The 18,124-nt window shown below is 47.1% G+C and overlaps 1 protein-coding gene across 2 annotated transcripts in view; it reads left to right on the top strand.

Annotated features, from left to right (window-relative positions):
• The first annotated feature begins 287 nt into the window (after window positions 1–287).
• The window catches only part of SLCO2B1 (solute carrier organic anion transporter family member 2B1), a 46,847-nt gene continuing 29,010 nt past the window's right edge, over window positions 288–18,124 (top strand). The window contains exons 1-3 of one of the 2 annotated variants that reach the window (XM_016186920.2): window positions 288–554; window positions 14,139–14,269; window positions 16,582–16,719. In XM_016186920.2, the coding sequence (XP_016042406.1) occupies window positions 539–554; window positions 14,139–14,269; window positions 16,582–16,719 (285 nt within the window). In that variant the 5' untranslated portion in view covers window positions 288–538. Of the gene's footprint in view, window positions 555–10,638; window positions 10,938–14,138; window positions 14,270–16,581; window positions 16,720–18,124 lie in introns of those variants that run through there. The other variant, XM_007520261.3, reaches the window with a different exon arrangement.

Raw genomic sequence — 18,124 nt, 5'->3', positions numbered from 1 at the left:
TTGTGGCTCATAGAGGTAACCACAATTCTGTGCTAGGAGCAAGAGCTTGGTGGGGAAGGGGCTCAGATGGAGATGGTAGCCCAGACAGGAAGCAGGTATCAGGATTGAGTGCCCCCCGGGCTTGGGAGCCTTTGCTTTGTACTTCTCTGCTGCTAACAGTTCAGGAGAGACCATCCAAAGGAACTGCTGAGAGCAGCCCCTCCCATCAGTGGGGCTGGATCTAAACAAACCCAGCCTCCCACACAGCTCTGGCCCAGGCTGCCCCAGCCCCACTTCAGAGGAATTCACGGTGAGAGGAGGAACAAGTGGCAGAGGGAGACAGGCACCTGGACAGGGAGGTCAAGTTTGCAGGATTTTCTACCCTGGGCCTGGGAGACGTGGTAGCCCCTGTGGGCCCTGCCCAGTGTCCAGTCTCCACCCTGGTTATTGAAGCCTGCTGTGGCTTGCCTGCTGCTGTCTACAGTCAGCTCTTGCTCCCTGGCCCCTGCAGAGTTTTGGTCCAGAGACAAGTGGCTGGACACACCATACCTGGGCACCCATGGTACCCAGAATAGGTAAGTCCAGACAGTTAGAAAGGGGTATTGAAAGAGAATCTGAGGGTTACATTCCCAAAGGGTGAGGCTGCAGAAGTCAAACAAGTATGCTGGGATGCGTGGGGGAGGGGAAACTGGTGGTTCCCTACCTAACTGAGGTGTGTTGAATGATCAGGTGAGTGACCTGTGTGAGGGAAGGAACTCTAGTTACTGAACCCAGTCTAACCTTCTAGAAGAGGCAGAGTCTAGTAGAAAGGAGAGTCCGAATACTTTTACTGAGTCTTGTTCCTCCTCTCTGAAAGGCAACAACAGACAAAACAGAAGACAAAGAAAGATCAAGATGGTATAGTTGGAGACAGAACAAGTCTAAAGATCCAGAGTCAAACACCAGGACAGAAGGACAGACAGAGGGAGAAAACATGGGTCCACAGGTGTCTGCAGGGGCCAGGGTGACAGGGACCTGAGTACTGTGAGAGAGCTGAGAAGAGCAGAGAAGCACAAAAGAGGGCTGCTGAGGAGGTGGAGAAACTCAAGGAGAGCAGAGAGGGTGAGAGAGCTACACAGAGAGTTCTGCAGGCAAACAACCCACAAGACACACATGGGAGGGAACCAGAATCAGAGAGGGACCTGCAGACGCCCACCTTGTCTGGGCTGTAGAGTGAGAAGGAAGCCACAGGGGAAGTGTCCAGAAGCCAAGCCTGGAGCCCTGCAGTGAGGGAGAGGGCAGGACAACACAGGTCCTGACAGGCCCTACCCTGCTCTTCTGGGGCAAGCCAGCAGCGGAGGAGGGAAACCGCGGCGGAGGAGGGAAATAAGGGCCTTCAGATGGATGCCCATCAGAGCAAAGCCAGGCTTTCTCTGGGAGTGGCTGGGAGACCGTGCTGAGGGCTTCCCTAGCTAGGAGACAATGACCAGGCAGGAAGGGTTGTGCACAAACTTTCTCTGGAGCTCCAGGGAGAAGACAGTGAGGTCAGGTGCCGGAGATGTTATCTGAGCCAACCAAGCCTTTGGAGCTCAGGATGAGAGGGTGAGTGATCTCTGCAGGGCTCAACTCTGGTATGTTCTCTGGTGGTCCTCTACCTCCTTCCACACAAGCAACAGACCAACTTCTAACTGACCTCCTAAGCTCTAGTCTGGCTCCCCTTCCTGCCTGTCCCCCCACAATGGCTGAGGACACTTGGGGCGCAGATACAGACAGAGCCTGCAGGTAGGCCTCAGGTAGAACAAGAGCCCTGCTGTACCAGCCAGGAGCAGATACCAGGCATAACCAGAAACAAGAATCATGATAGGGTGTGGCTTTCAGCCCAGTGCCCCCATGAGTTGACACATATCCTTGAGCAACAGCACAAATACCCATTCTGAGGGACAGTGATCTCACAGGCAGATGCCACTGTGACTTTAGAAGCCCCCTTCCCATTTCTCGGCACCTCCCCTGCCTTTCTCTCACTGAGAAGGCACTGGAACTGCAGCCTCATCCTGTTTTCTAAGTATTGCAATCACCAACCCCTCCAGGAAGAGATAACCTCCTTCCCATATCCTCCCTCCATCATCCACCTTCCCTTGTTTCTGGGGGTGTTTTGAGGAGGCTCTCTCTAGCTGTCTGGGTGCAAAGGTGAGCTGGGTGCAAGGCAGGGCCAAAGAATCAACAACCAGAGGCTCAAATTTCAGATATGCATACAGGCCTCGTGAGAATACAGAGATGTCTTCCATCTTGTGACTAGGTGAGGAAGCAGATGCTCAGAGAGAGCAAAGGATTGGCCCAAGGTCACCCAGCAGGCCTGCAGCAGTGGGATGTTATGGAAGCCAGAAGTCAGCTTCGCCTGGAGTCAAAGCCTTTCCTCTTTGTGCCATTGCCCTTGAGACTTCCTCTCCCATGCTGGCTAGCCTCCAACCACTTCTCCACTGGCTCCCCACAAAGCAAGCTGTTCTATGGGTGCTGTGGACTGCAATGGGTGGGGTGCAACAGTTGTTTCCTTCAGACTGGACCTGGCCTCCTGGGCCAGCTTTCAGGCAGCTGTGAGCATAGGGGCAGGTTGTGTGGGAGGTGGGGGGCTGAGGGCTGTTGGTGGTGGAGGGCTTGGGGGGTTTGCCTAGACTCCATATTGGAGGGAGTGGCCAGGATACACACTTGGCCCTCTCCTGTGTTGGCAAACTTGCTATGCCCTGGAGAGAGCAATGGGATAGAGACCTTCCTGTAAGGCCTAGTCAGCCGTCTCAGCTGCACCCTGGGGATGGAGGAGACAAATAAGCATGGTCTCTGGGTGAAAAGATAGCAAAAGACCTTCATGCCTGAGGTACCTAGGTCCCAGGTTCAGTCCCCAGCACTACTATAAGACACACCTGAACAGTGGTCTGTTAAAGAAAATGTTCCTTTTCTCCCTCATGGGGGCTACAGCCCTAAACATTAGTGCTAAAATGAGGGTGAGCAAGGCTGTCCTCATTGGGCAGGGAGCTTTCTGCCATGAGGGACAGGTTCCATCCATTCCCGAGACCCAGTAGGGGTGAGTAACTGCAGCCCAGTAGGTAAACTCTTCCCTGACCTTTCCATCCCTGCCACCACACACACACACACACACACACACCATGGTATCCCCTTCCTCCTCTCAACTTGTTTTATTTATTTATTTTTAAAAGATTTTATTTATTTATTAATGAGAAAGGTAGGAGGAGAGAGAAAGAGCCAGACATCACTCTAATACATGTGCTGCCAGGGATTGAACCTAGGACCTCATGCTCGAGAGTCCAGAGCTTTACCCACTGTGCCACCTCCTGGACCACGTTTTATTTATTTTTATGTCATCTCAGGGACATGTAGGGCTGACTTTTTTAGATATAAAGAGAGAAAGTGAAAGAGACCACAGCACCAAAGCTGCTTCCACTACAATGAGGGCTGAGCTCAGACCTGGACTGGATGCATGTGAAGCAACAGGTGCACTATCCAGGCAAGCTACTGTGCTAATCTAACTTCTTCCTCCTTACTTTCTCCCTCCTGCCACTGCTTCTCTTCCTTTAATTTCTTTCTTTCTTTCTTTCTTTCTTTCTTTCTTTCTTTCTTTCTTTCTTTCTCTCTCTTTCTTCCTTCCTTCCTTCCTTTCTTTCTCTCTCTCTCTTTCTTTTTCTCTCTCTTGCTTTCTGAGAGAGACCAGAGCACTGTTCAACTCTAGCACATGTCACTTCCTTCTAATAAAATATAAAAAAAACTCCTGCTGGGCTTTTGTTTGGGGCTTATCAAAATGGGACTTATTAGATAAATAATGACTGAGTGGAAAAAATACTCAGTAGAAAGGATGGTTAGACATGTGGCAGGAGCCACTGATACTTAAACTTAGTTGCCCAATGTTCATCTATAACATGTGTGGGTCCTGGAAGAATAGCATCACATGGGTCCAGGGAGACAGTTAGACAGAAACAGTGGAAGGGAGGCAAGAAGATGCTTATTTAAGGAACCTCCCTTACCCTTGTGAGTTGATGTGTTTTGCTATAGGTCATGACATCAGCTGTGTGCTTATTACATTCATGACTTATTAATTCCTTTTCCTCACCATCAATAAAAAAGTGTTCCCAACAGTGTATGGAATCAAACCTGGGCCTTCAGGCATATAAGTCCTATGCACTAATGTTCTCAGTGAACTCCCTGGCCCCTCTGACCTGTTTTGAAAGCCTATTTTTCTCAAGGCTTGGACACTCAGGGGAGTAAGAGTAAGCACTGAGAAGGTCTGGGTGGGACTAGTAGTTGGGGAGTGTAGCCCCCTCCCTCTAAGCCTCAGGCTGTTTTGGCCTAAGGACACAGGATTCCCTGTGTGTTCAGGGTTCCTTGCTGCCCCCCATAGGTCTTCAAAATTTGGGGGTCACCTCTGGTCTAGTTGGGGCAGCCCAGGACAGCACCAGGAACAGAAAATCCCAGCACAGGGCCCTGATCCTGCATGGAAACCACCAGAAAGAGCTGGTCAGCCCTCCCTGCCTGGACAGCCTTCAAGAATGACAGCTGGAAGGCCTACAGCAGCTGGGCCTCAAACCTGGACTGCCCTTCTAGCAGACCACTCAAAGGTCCTACTAGAAGAAAGTTCCCCCAAATGATAGCCAAGTCCATTACCCCAAAGACACCCTCACCTTCTTGTATTTGACTCTTCCCTCTGGAGGGCCTAGCCAGGCCATACTGGAGTGACCAGGGTGCCCATGCTACCCCCAGCCACTCTGAACTTATCCCCCTGTAGACCCTCACCAGCCTTTTCTTCTTCCTTCAGCTCAGCTCAGACTTAAAGCTGGGGGACTGGGTGGTGACACACCTGGTTGAGTGCACATGTTACAATGTACAAGGATCTGGGTTTGAGCTCCTGGTCCCCACCTGCAGGGGGAAAGCTTTGTGAATGGTGAATCAGGGCTGCAAATATCTTTCTGTCTCTCTCCCTCTCTATCACCCCCTTTCCTCTCAATTTTCTGGTTGTTTTCTATCCAATAAATAAAATAAATATAATTTTTTAAAAAAAAAGTTGGGTCAGGCCTTGAAAGATGAGACATGGTTTTCTGGGGCTCAGAGTACAGTGTGTGCAAGCAGGGGGTGGGGATGGGGTGGGGAGGACAGGGTGAATTGGGAGGAACATCATGCACTTCTCAGGATCAGACACCATTGTTCTAGAGAGATGGGGGAGTGCTTCCTTGGTTTTAACTTCCTTGAGGCTCAAATTTCTAACACACTGTTGCAGCTGGGCTGATTTGGGAGTAGAGGGTTGGCTCTAACCCTGTGGGAGGTCACTGCCACCTCTCCACTTGTCTCCCAGAACTGAAAGCAGTGATCAGGGCATCTGCCTTTAATCCTAGTAAAAGCAGCAATGACCACACTTCTCCCACTTCCAAAAAGGAAACTGAAGTTTAGAGAGGAGAACTAAGCAGCCTAATGGCTCAAAACCAAGTATCTGCCTCCAAAATTTTCCAACCCAGAGGGATTCTTGAAGAACCTGATGTGGCTTTCTGGACACAAGATGGGATAGACTTTTCCCTGGAGCAATTCACTGCTGAGTCAGGCTGTTAGAGGGAGACATTACGGGGAGCAGGAGAAAGTTCACCTGGTAGAGTGCATACTTTACCATTCACAAGGACCCAGGTAAAAAACTCCTGCCCCACTTGGAAACACCTGAACAAGGGAAGCTGGACAGAGAGGTAGATGTCATGGGCTGCAGGAGCTAGGCAGAAGCAGCGGGCCAAGGGAAACTAGGGCATTCTGGGAGGCAGCAAGGGCTTGAGGCAGGGGAATTGCCACAATGAAGCAGGGGAATTGCCACCCCAACAGCTCCAGAGAGGGCACCTGTCAGCCATCATTCAAGGGGTGGGTTGCCCAACACCTGCTACCAGGAATGTTTTCCTTCCCAGGCTTGGGCTGTGGGTGTCAGTGCTGCAGGCTTCTGGGTTTTCCAGAAATGCTATCTCCCCTTGGTAATTCTACCTCCTCCTCCTTCCACCTTGGCATCTGAGCACAGTGCTGGGATGGCTCCCCCTGCCTCCCTTTGCCCTACTCTTTGGTGAGACACGTGGTGAGACGGGGCAAGTGTGCCCACTTTGGCTTGTTACCTCCCAGGCTCTCAGAGATATGTCTGTGTCATCTCGCAGCCTCCTCCTGGACATGTGCTATGGCTCCCTCTGGTCCCCTAAGTTTATCACCATCCTGATGGGAGTGCACAAAACTGAACATCATCCTGCTCTCCTGTCCCAAGGAGTCCTGGCCTCCTGCACTTTACAACTGACTTCCACCATGCCTGTCCTTCCACCTCCCTCACTCCTCTTTATCACCAGTGCCACTGCCTGGCCACTGGCTCCGCTGGACTCTGCTCTTCTTCCCTCTCCTGACCCTATCCTACCGACTGCCTTTTCCACTCTTGCACAATCACAGAGGTCTTCCTACAAACCTAGATCTGGGCTTGTCACTGAGCTCAGAACAAAGCCTAGCTCTTTTGCTTGACTCTTTGACTCCCCAGCCTTACCCCTCTGCCCAGACCTCAGCATTTGGCCTTCTTTCCCTTAGCAATCTTTGCATGTTTATGCCCCTGCCTTTCCCCCTTGGTGTTTCTTCCTCCAGGAAATCTTCCAGAACCTTCCATCCTGGGCTGCAACCTTTCTCATATTTCTATAGTCTTAAAACTCCTTACTAGAATGCAGACATATTATCCACGTGAGCTGTTTTGCTTATCTTAAGTGTCCTGATTTTTTTAATGCTGGCAATTCACATTTTTTTTAAAAAAGTAATCAGTAAGACTGCATTAAGCAAATTTCCCCCACCTGACCCAGAAATCAGAGCCTCCAGCATGTAATCTCTACTCCCTTCTACAGCCCTGGCAGAATGGGTGGTGGTAGGGATGGGGTAGGGCCTTCCTTCTGCAGAAGGAAATGATTAGGGAAAAAGCAAAAAGGTCTTCATGGGGACAAGACAAAACAGAACACAGCTCAGAGGGGTCCATGCTACTTCAGGGCTCTCAAGAGATGAGAGTAACACTGGTGAGCCTCCCCACAGTGATACCTGGTATCTGTCCTGAAGGAGGACTCCCCAGTGAATTTTGGAAAACATCCAAAACATAACAAAGGACTTCTATCCTTGTGCAAGCTGAGAGGCAATGCTTTTTGATGTCATGTACAAGGCTCAGAGAGAACTAATTGTTAGTCCAAGTCTGCCTGGGGTCTAAGTGATCCAAGATCTATATCTTAGCTGAGGGGCAAAGTAAAACATTCTGAAGTTATGTCATTGCCTTTCAACGTATTATTCCTGAAAGTTTAGATCTGAACCTTAGTTATAACTCCTGAACTCCCATCATATCAGGGTATCAGGTCCCCTGGAGCTAGGTACTACATGCTGTTTTCACATCTATCTATCTATCTATCTATCTATCTATCTATCATCTATCTATCTATCTATTTATCTATCTATCTATCTTGTCTCAGTGCCTTGTACTTGCATAATTTCATAAGCTCCTATGACAACTGACTTTATTTATTCAGATAAAGGAGAGACACAGAGAGGGAGGGAGAGGCCCTATGGTGTCGCACTTGGTTAAGCACATCCATTACCATGAGTGAGGGCCCAGATTTGAACCCCTACTCCCCACCTGCAGGAGGAAGCTTTATGAACAGAGAAGCAGATCTGCAAGTGTCTCTCTTTTTCTCTTTCTCTCCATCTCTACCTCCCCTCTCAATTTGAGAGAGAGAGAGAGATAGAGAGACAGAGAGAGAGAGAAAGAGAGAGAGAGTCCATTGTACCAGAGTTTCCTTCAGTACCATGACACTTCCCATGTGATGCCAGGGCTCAAACCTGAGCCACATGCATGGCAAGGTATGTGCCCTGCCTGGTGAGTTCTCGCTCATCTCCTACACCTCATTTATCATTGTAGCCTTGCCTGATGATGCTCTGTGTGGTCATCAGAGGAGAGTGTTGATGGACTAATGAATTCACTGACTAGTTACAGTACAGGCTGGAAGAAGAGCAGATGGCCTCCATATAAACACCTTGTGAAAATAAAGCAGGGAAGCCAAGCTGGAATAAGAAAAGGCTACCAGAAACTATTTTTACATTTTCTTTAAGACTCTCATCATCTTGTGGTTGCTGTTGGAATCCAGGCATCAGGCAAACCTGGGTTACAGCTCAGGCTGTGATATTTTACCCGCTCAAGGGTCCTGGGGAAGACTGTACCTCTCTCACCCCATCTGCACCCAGAGCCTGAGCAGCTAAAGGAGAGCAAGGTGAGTGTGCTGTGTGAGGTGCAACGTTGCCAACATGTTTCAGCACCCCACCACACACACTCCATTCTTCTGAGGGTGGACAAGCCAGAAAATTAGTATCAGATTCATTTTTTTAAAAGCTGAAAGTTAATTGCAATGTGAAATAGAGATTTCAAAATAGCTATAAATCCTAAAGGAAATGAGAAAACCAGGGAGTTACTGTCCTGTGCAAAGGACCTGGGACATCAAGGACTGAGTTCACTGGTGAGCCTACACCTGAATGCCACCTCCCAAACATCCTCCTAGGGCACAGGAAAGGGGCAGCAATGGCATTTTCAGTTAGAGAAGAGAGCAAGAGCTTAGGGAATGAGGATTTCTGCTTTGATTAGAAACTAGGATTGACGGGCTGGGTGGTGGCTCATCAGGTTGAGTGCGCATGCTATAGTGCACAAGGACCCAGGTTTGAGCCCCTGGTCCCCACCTGCAGAGGGAAAGCTTGGCAAGTGGTGAAGCATTGTTGCAGGTGTCTCTGTTTCTTTCCTTCTTTATCATCCCCTCCCTTCTTGATTTCTTGCTGCCTTTATCTAATTAATAAATAAAGATAAAATTTTTAAAAGAAACTAGAACTGAAATAAAGACAGAGCTTCCCACTTATGCTCTAAATTATTTATTTCTCTTAACTGGAGAGAAACTGAATTCCTAGGTAATGGACTTTCTGCCTACAAGGTAACATTAACTGCAAGGTGTCTGCTTTGGACATATTGAAAAAGGTCTGGGTGGTGGTGAAACAGTCAAGCACACATATTACTATGTGTAAGGACCTGGGATTGGGCCTCCACTTTCTATGTGCAGGGGGAATGCTTCACAAGTGGTGAAGCAGGTCTGTAGGTGTTTATTTTTCTTTCTTTCCTTCTCAGTCTCCCCTTCCTCTCTCAATTTCACTCTGTCATATCAAAGCAAAATAGAAAGAAAAAAGATGAGGGGGAAAAAGGCCACTGGGAGTGGTGGATTTGTAGTGCTGGAACCAAGCTCCAGCAATAACCCTGGTGGCAATAATAAATAAATAATGTTTAAAAGAGAATAAAAGATAAAGTCTACTGTACCCTCTTGGGGAGACTGATCCCGCATGGGTCAAGGGCAGCCCCCCTTATAAGCACCACTTCCTGCACTCTTCTAAGTACCTCTTCCTCCCAACTTTCCTGCAAACTGTCCCCCACTACTCCCCCGTGCTCTCCTGTCATGCTTCCTCTGGATTCTCTGGTTCTTGAAGCAGCAACATACCTTCTCTGCCACAGAGCCAGTCTGGAGACAGGCCAACTCTCTCTGCAGAGCTGGCAGCCAACAGAAAGACTGATACCTGCCTGGGAAGTGCCGAGTTCTTACTCAACATCTGCTGTGCCCTATATTGCTTGAATTTCTTTTTTAAATTATTTATTTATTTATTGGGGATTAATGTTTTATAGTCGACAACAAATACAATAGTTTGTAGATGCATAACATTTCTCATTTTTCCACACAACAATACAACCCCCACTAGGTCCTCTGCTATACTGATCCAGGACCTGAATTCTCCCCACCCACCCCAGTCTTTTACTTTAGTGCAATACACCAACTCCAGTCCAAGTTCTGCTTAGTATTTTCTTTTCTGATCTTGTTTTTTCAACTTCTGCCTGTGAATGAGATTATCCCATATTCATCCTTCTGTTTCTGACTTATTTCACTTAACATGATTTCTTCAAGCTCCATCCAAAATGGGCTTAAAATGGTGAAATCACCATTTTCACTCTGAAAATGTACAATAGTTTATCTATGTCTTCATTTAGCTCCCTCATTTCTTTATTGATTTTATGCCTGTATTATCTGTAAAGTTGAGAGAGTGGGGTGTTTAAGTTCCCTAATATTACTGTGTTGCTGTTAATATATTGCTGTAGCTCTTTCCATAGATGTTTGATGTATTTAGATAGCCAATTGCTTGAATTTCTGATACTGATAAGATAAGACAATGTCTGGGCAGAGGTAGGTAGCATAATGGTCATGCAAAGAGACTCTCATGCCTGAGGCTCTGAAGTACCAGGTTCAATCCCCTGCACCACCATAAACCAGAGCTGAGCAGTACTCTGGTAAAAAAAAAAAAAAAAAAAAGAACTTTTACTTTGATAAGAGAGGTCACTTATTTTTTTAAAAAATTTTATTTATTTATAAAATGGAAATACTGACAAGACCATAGGATAAGAGGGGTACAGTTCCTACCACCAGAGCTCCGTATTCCATCCCATTCCCTGATAGCTTTCCTATTCTTTAACCCCCTGGAAGTTTGGACCCAGGGTCACTTTTTAATGCTCTGGTGGTGTTGCAAGGTTAATATTTACTAAGTTTCTAGTTAGATGTTTGCAGTTGATCCTTTAGTGCAGGGCAGGGTGGTAGAGGTGGGAGTTAGGAGCGAAGTTGAACTATGATTAGATAAGAACCTGGATGTCACACTCTGAGATTTGTTGGTGAAAACAGCAAAACGAGGATTTGGAGGAGGGGAGAGACTCTGAGGACTTGAGGGTGCATACTCTGCTGATGACATTTCTTTGCAAGAGTGGCTTGGTCTTTAGTAAATTCCTGTAATGAACAATCAAACCATTTCCAGCCTGGGAAGAGTAAGAAGGGGAAAACAAAAGCTAATGAAGACAATGGAGAGTCAAGCTGATGCAGAAGGTACGCTGTGGTTTCAGGCTTTTAGTACCCAGGCTGAATGTGGGTGCACAGCTCCAGCTGTCAGTTGGAGCTTTTTGTACCAGGAAGAGGGAAGTCAAGGTTACTATGCCTGCTTTGCAGATGAAAAGGCTGAAGAGTTTATCCAGCAGATATAGGCAAGTGGCTGGTAGACCTCCTGAATAGACAGATTTCCAGAAAGACAGATGGACCTATGCTTGACAGTTCTGGGGGCTGTGGGCTTCTACCACCACCAGCCTGCCTGGGGCTTCAACACTTGGCTGCTTATGGGGGAAGGAAATGAATAGGCTTGAACTTTCTTCCCAGGGCTTGACTCCTTGCTTCTCCCTCATTCACCTCATCCCCCATTCTCCTGGAAGCCTGACTCCTCACCTCTCTACCTCCCAACAAAGTTTTCAGAGGAAAAGAAGGGCTATGTGGGTCTGTCATATGAGGAGCACACACAGTCCAGAGCTTGGGAGCTGTCTTCTGAGGGGAGTCACAGTATTGCTGAGGTCTCGGCCACCCCTCCATCATGCATTCCCTGGGGGATGGTCAATGATTGTGCCCTCCTGGCCTCTCAGCTCCAGCCTCACCCCCTAGCCAGTCTGTCCCATATGGGAGAGCTCTGTGGCCTTCCAGGTGGTTTGACTAGGTTCTGTCAGGCTGGCCCTCAGACAAGCAGTGCATTTCTTCCCTCCGCAGAGCTGTGTGGGGAGGGTTGAGGGCTGTCAGGCTGATCAGAATGTTAGCCAGCAGGCTAGTTCCTCCTGAGCCACAGCACCTGGTCAGCAGCACAGGTATGATTAAGCCAGCACAGGAGAGCAGTGTGACGGTGTTGTGCACTAAAGTGTCAGCAAACTTCTGTGACTGGTCTCTGCTGGGCAGAGGATCTGGGGCTCAAACAGTCCCACCAGTCTCCACTAGACTGCAGGCTGCTCTGAACCCTCAGGTCCTCTTCTTCAAAGAGACCTGCTCAGGGTTACACACACACACCCTCCACTCCACTAACCTCCTCACTTTTGTTTCTATAGTCCCTTGTTTCTTATGAACTTGATGCCTCTCAAGGCACGCCACCTTAATCATGTGAGTTTTTATTTCCTTACCATTCTTCAAGCTATTTGAACAGGCATTTCTCCAAAGGACAGATACAAGTGGTCAGTAAGCACTTGAAAAGATTCTTATCATTAGATAAGATCCTTGTCATTAGAGAAAGATACATCAAAACTACAGGAACTATCACTTCATATTTGTTGAAGTGGTTATCATAAAGAGGACAGACATGAATAAGTATACATCAGAAAGTAGAGAAAATAGAATCAGAAGCCATTGTTGAAAGGACTATAAAATGATGCCATTACTTTGGAAAACAGTTTGGTAGTTCTTTAGAATTCCACTCCAGGATATATTGTCCAAACCAAAGGTGTGCATATGTCTATTAAAAATGAACACATGAGGGGTCTGGCAGATAGCTCACCTGGAAGAGTGCACACATTAGCATGCACAAGGACCCAGGTTTTAGCTCTGAGTGACCATATGGGTATATCATGCAAAGAAGAAGCTCCTATTAGCAGTGGGTCAGTGTTGTGGTATCTCTCCTCTCATTCCCTCTCTTCCTTTCAGTCTCTTACCCTCTGTATCTTCTGTCTGGAAAAAAGAAAAGATATTCATGTATGAATGTTTACAGTACCCCCAAGAAACTCAAATATCCAACAAGAGATGAATAAATAAGCAAAATGTAGTATGTATGTCAATACAATGGAATATTCTTTGGCCATATGAAGGAATCAGGTACCACATGGATGAATCTTAGAAATGTCATGCTAACTGAAAGAAACCATTCACAAAAGACCACATTTTGAATAGTTCATTTATCTGAATTTTTATGGAATATTCAGACTAGACAAATCTAGAGGGTTAGAAAGTTGCCAGGAGATGGAGGAGAGTGATATGAGGAGTGACTGCTAGTGGAGATGGGATTTTGATATTGGGTTAATGAAAATGTTCTAAAATTTGATAATGACTAGAGTGTACAACTTTCTGAATATGGTAGACACTACTTAAGTGTGTATTTCAAAAGGGTAAATTTGATAGTTAGTGAATTACATCTCAAATTTTTAAATTCTTATATTCTTCTTGAGGAACACAAAACCTTTGCTGGTGCTGGAGCAAAGAGGGTTCTGGAGCCCCCATCCTGAGTTTGCCTTCCAGGTCTGGCAATGGAGTAAGAGTCTCCTGGGATCAGCAGTGACCTCAGGACGAGAAGGAGCTTGTTGAATGGGGGGAAACTCCTGCCTGAGTTGAGAGTCCCATGAAACAATGGAAGAGGCTTCCGCAGGACATGGGACCCCAGGAGGGCAGGAAGGCCAGGAGGCTGGGGCTGCCAGGAGGCTGCAGGTGATTTCCAACCTATGGAAGAGTAGAGTCTTCTGATGTTGGACTTTGTGGCTACTCACTGACCTGAAGACTACACTGCTGGAGACTACACTGGAGACTACACTGCTGGAGATGATTGACAGAGCTCTGCTCTCTCTCCACTGCAGTGAGGGGGACATTGACATAGCCCCCAAGTACCATGGGAGAAAGATGATATATGTGACTAGACAAGGGATCAGGCCTCCTAGCTCATCAGTCCATGTGGAGCCTCAGTTTGTCTTCTAGGGCAAGGGGTTGGTGGGATGGCCTCTGGCCATCATTTTGCCCAGCCAGCATCATGGTCTGATGGCTTCATTTAGGAATGCATGCAGAGATACCTCTGGAGAGACTCCATTCTTTGATTACAGACCAAACTTGGAGCTTGCACGTGGGTAGGATCCTAGATTAAGCCAGACAGACCCAGACTCTGCCTCTAGGGACCTGGCCATCTTATAGACCCAAGAATGGCTAAGTCTGTGCGTCCCCAGTAGTGGGGCCACTGCTGGAGCATCATGTGTCAAGGTCAGCAGCTTCTCTCTGGAAACAAGGCGTATCCTAGGAACAGAGTGAATGTGTGAGTCAGTGGTCCCTGAGGGCACATGGGGCACATAGGGCACATCTCCTCTTAGGAAGGCCTCTTCTGGCACCTAGGAATTAGGCAGGTCAAAGGCACCTTGACTTGAATTCTCCCCAGCTACTCAGGTCCTTTCTCCCTGAAGGGACTGTCTAGGCCATGGTTGTTCTCTGGGATCCCTTCTTTGTCCTCATCCCCTCATGGCTGTCCCACAGGGCCAATGATCAAGGAGCCCCAGATGCCAGACAAGGACACCAAGGCCACAGTGGGTATAGAAGCCACCCCTGGAGACACAGCCAGCCCAGACCCTCGAGAATTTCGGCGTCGTGTGTTCCATGACATCAAGGTACCTCTCTGCCACTATCTGTGGGCCACTCAAAGCCACTGCTCTTTCTCTGAACTCAGCAAACTCATCTGCAGAACGGGCAGCTACAAAGGCTAAATGGGAGCTCTGTGTGCTTCACACTCATGTTCTCTCCTTCCAGAGAGGAAGGAGGGGCTGCTCTGTGGGCTATGGGGATATCTTCCTGCCTCTTGCTGCCCTAGAGGGAAAGAGAATAATCCCAGGGATTTGAATATATATATATATATATATATATATATATATATATATATGTATACATTTGTATACACACACACACACACATATATATATATATATATATATATATATATATCCAGTTGCCTGAAACAGCTGTTGTTCCACATGACTTTACTTGGTCCTAACAATAACTCTGACATCAACTCCCTTGAACCCATTTCCTTGTGTCCCAGGGGGAAAAATGCGACTCTTAAGACTAGAGCAAACTCTGATAAGCATTGACATAAACTCTATTTAACAAATAGTTCCTTAAAAACAAAAAAGTTTGTTTATTAATGAGAAAGAGAGAGGGAGAGAGACCCAAAACATCACTCTGGTACATGTAATGATCAAACTCAAGACCCCATGCTTTTGAGTCTAATGCTATCCACTGTGCCAGTTCCCAAACTGCCAAATATTTCTTCTCCTGGGAATTCTGCCAGCTTTTAAAAAAATTAGTGATTTAATAATGATTAACAATATTGTAAGATAACAGGGATATAATTCCACACAATTCCCAGCACAAGAGGTCCATGTCTCATCCCCTCCACTGGAAACTTCCCTATTCTTTATCCCTCACTGGGAGTATGGGTCAAAATTCTTTTTAGGGTGCATAAGGTGGAAGGTCTGGCTCTTATAATAGCTTCTTTGCTGAACATGGACATTGGCATCTTGATCCATACCCCCAGCCTGTTTCTATATTTCCCTATTGGGGTAGGGCTCTAGAGAGGTGAGATTTCAGGACACAATGGTGAAGTTATCTACCCAAGGAAGTCGGATGGAATCATAGAAGCATCTGCAACTTGGTGGCTGCAAGGTGTTAAGATATAAAGCAGGAAAAATTGTCCAATAAACAAGAACCCAAAGGTAGGAATAAAGCAGATTAAATTAGTGGTATACATGTGGGAATAAGCTAGGAAACCTACTTTAGGTATGTTCTAAGGGGCCCAGGACTTTAGTAATTTTTGCCTGAGCCTGATAGCTAACATGAAGATGGAATAAAAATATTGTCTGGGAAGACAGTGTCAGATTTGAGAATAGGGCTAGAAAGCTGGATTTGGGCAGAGAGTAGCTCCCAAACATGAGCAAAATATATAAATACCATCAACTATTTACCCTGTTGATCTGACCTAGGGCCCATATGTATTCATATTTAGCACAGGATCCTGTGTAACCTCTGAGTCCCTGTCAGTCTGAGCTCACAGTCTATGATCACAACTGGGAACATTCTAGGCTGCTCTAATTTCAGGACCAGTCTTCCTGGAATAGTAGAGTTGGCTGACCCAGCTTCCCTTCGGAGAGTTGGGTAGTCCCTACCGTTGCTACTCTACAGTGTGGGCAAGGTTATGAAAAGGCCCACAAGAGAGCTTATGATGATGTTCATGGTGGAAGTGACCAGTGATGGTGGAGAGAGGGATCTATTAGGGTCTAGGCCCATCATAGCTACATGGGAATCCAAGGATTCTCTGACTAGAGCCATACACCCAGATGATGGGGATCTGCCAGCTTTTTAAGGAGGCAGGTTGAGTTATTTGTGGTGAGGAAGATCTGGGGTGGGGCAAAGTAACAGAGCAGGAATGAAAATCCAGTTCAGTCCAGGGCAACAACTTTGAAGCCCAGAGCAGATACCCACCATCTTAGCCCCATGAAGACTCTGCTGTCAGTCACATGGAGTGTGGGTAGCCCACAGACCCCAGTGTGTATCCAGGACAGCTTTTTGTGTTTCTATTTTTGACTAGAGCACTGCTCAGCACTTGGTACTGGTGGTGCCCGGCATAGAACTTGGGGCCCTCCCATGCAAGTCCTGTGAGCAACTGTTGAGCTATCTCTGTGGTGCAGGACTGCTTTTCAAGTTCTTAGGTCTGTAAGAGAAGCTGTAGGCTACTCTAATAACTATCTAACTATCTCTTCCTCTCCCTCTCTCCACTTATCCCTCTCTCTGAATTCTCTTTTCCTTTCTCTCCCTCCTCCTCTCCCTCCTCAACTCTGTTTCTCTGAGCTCTATTCAACACTTTCCTCTGTCTTTCTACCACTCCTCACTTCTGTCTCCCCACCTCTCTGCCACTACTGCTCTCTAGTTCTTCGTCCTGTGCCACAGTCTGCTGCAGCTGGCACAGCTCATGATCTCTGGATACCTCAAGAGCTCCATCTCCACAGTAGAGAAACGCTTCGGTCTCTCCAGTCAAACTTCTGGGCTGCTGGCTGCCTTCAATGAGGTAACTTCCCCCCTCTCCCCTCCTCACTCCCCAACTCCATCTACTCTTTCTACCAAGAAACTGGCCCCATCATGTGTTAGGACAAGGTCTCACAAGGAAACCTCAGTCTCTGGCCACGGTGCTTTCGGGGACACTTTGATTGGAGCCAGTCAGAGTCCTCATATCTACTCACTCACTCCCCTTAGGGCTCCTTTATGTTTCCACATACCTAGCCATTTCTTGTCCAAGTGTGTGGAATCAGAGGAAGTCACTTCAACTATTCTAAGAGGTTTAAACTGGCTCCATGGCAGAGCTTTGGGACCTTGGAGTAGGGGTGAGGGGAATGTTTCCAGGGTGCAAAGCATCACCTCCAGGGTTGCTGGGTGGAGGGTCCCTATCTTAGCTACTGCTTTGGGTGGCTTTGGAACTCAGAGTTTAGCTGTGCCAGGTGTTCACACCTTGAAGAAGACAGCTGTCCAGAAAGCACTCTTTCTACCCCTGACCTCCATGAATGTTTTGCTTTATCTTTATTAAGTGATTTTTAAAAAATTTTAACTTATTATCTTTATTTATTTATTGGATAGAGACATCCAGAAATGGAGCAGGAAGGGAGAGATAAAGTGAGAGAGAGAGACTCCTACAGCCCTGCTTCACCACTTGTGAAGCTTTCTCCCTGCAGGTGGGGGTTGGGGGCTCAAACTTAGGTTCTTGGCATTGTAACATGTGAGCTTAACCAGTTGTGCCATCACTCAGCCCCCAAGAATGTTTTTGTGAAATTCTCTCCCTCTGCCTTAGGGGATGTCATGTTCCTCCTGCCCCAAGGCCTGCAAGCTTTCAGCCTCCCCACACAGTCCCTGGCTCCATCTCTAGATCGCAGTTGTAAGAAAGTAACACTGTGTCTCAGTTCTGGGAACTTGCGGAACCTCAGTGTCCCCTATATAACACAGAAATTGATTGTTCTCAGTGTCAATTCTCAGAGGAAACTGCCATTCATTGAATGTAAACCTAGAGTGAGGACTCCCCCAAGCTTTAAGCAGTGGAGTTAGGTGTTAGGTGTACTCCTAGCTTATGCCAAAGCCTGCTTCTTCCCTGTAAACTCACAACTCCCCTTCTGCACCACATTCTAAGTTTTTGAACTGAAGGCTCAGAATTCTAAGCCTTGGTCCTCTGGTTTCAATTTCGTTTCTCTCATTTGTGATGTCCTAGATGCTCAAATCCTGCTCTTCCACTAGCCACCACTCTCCATTTAACATGGGATCGACCTGTGTTCCAGAGTGACAATGATCTCTGGTCTTGTTAGCTCTCTGCCTTTGCTTCTCTCTAGGGTGGGGAACCCTTCCTAGAACAATCCAGATTTTGTATTGAAAGGAAGATTTCAGATGATTCTAGGGCACTATGTGAAAGGAACTTCCGAGGCTGGTGACAG

Source organism: Erinaceus europaeus, chromosome 17 (genome assembly GCF_950295315.1).
Source record: "Erinaceus europaeus chromosome 17, mEriEur2.1, whole genome shotgun sequence".
NCBI classification, from domain to species: domain Eukaryota; kingdom Metazoa; phylum Chordata; class Mammalia; order Eulipotyphla; family Erinaceidae; genus Erinaceus; species Erinaceus europaeus.
This window is presented reverse-complemented; position numbering and strand designations above follow the sequence as displayed.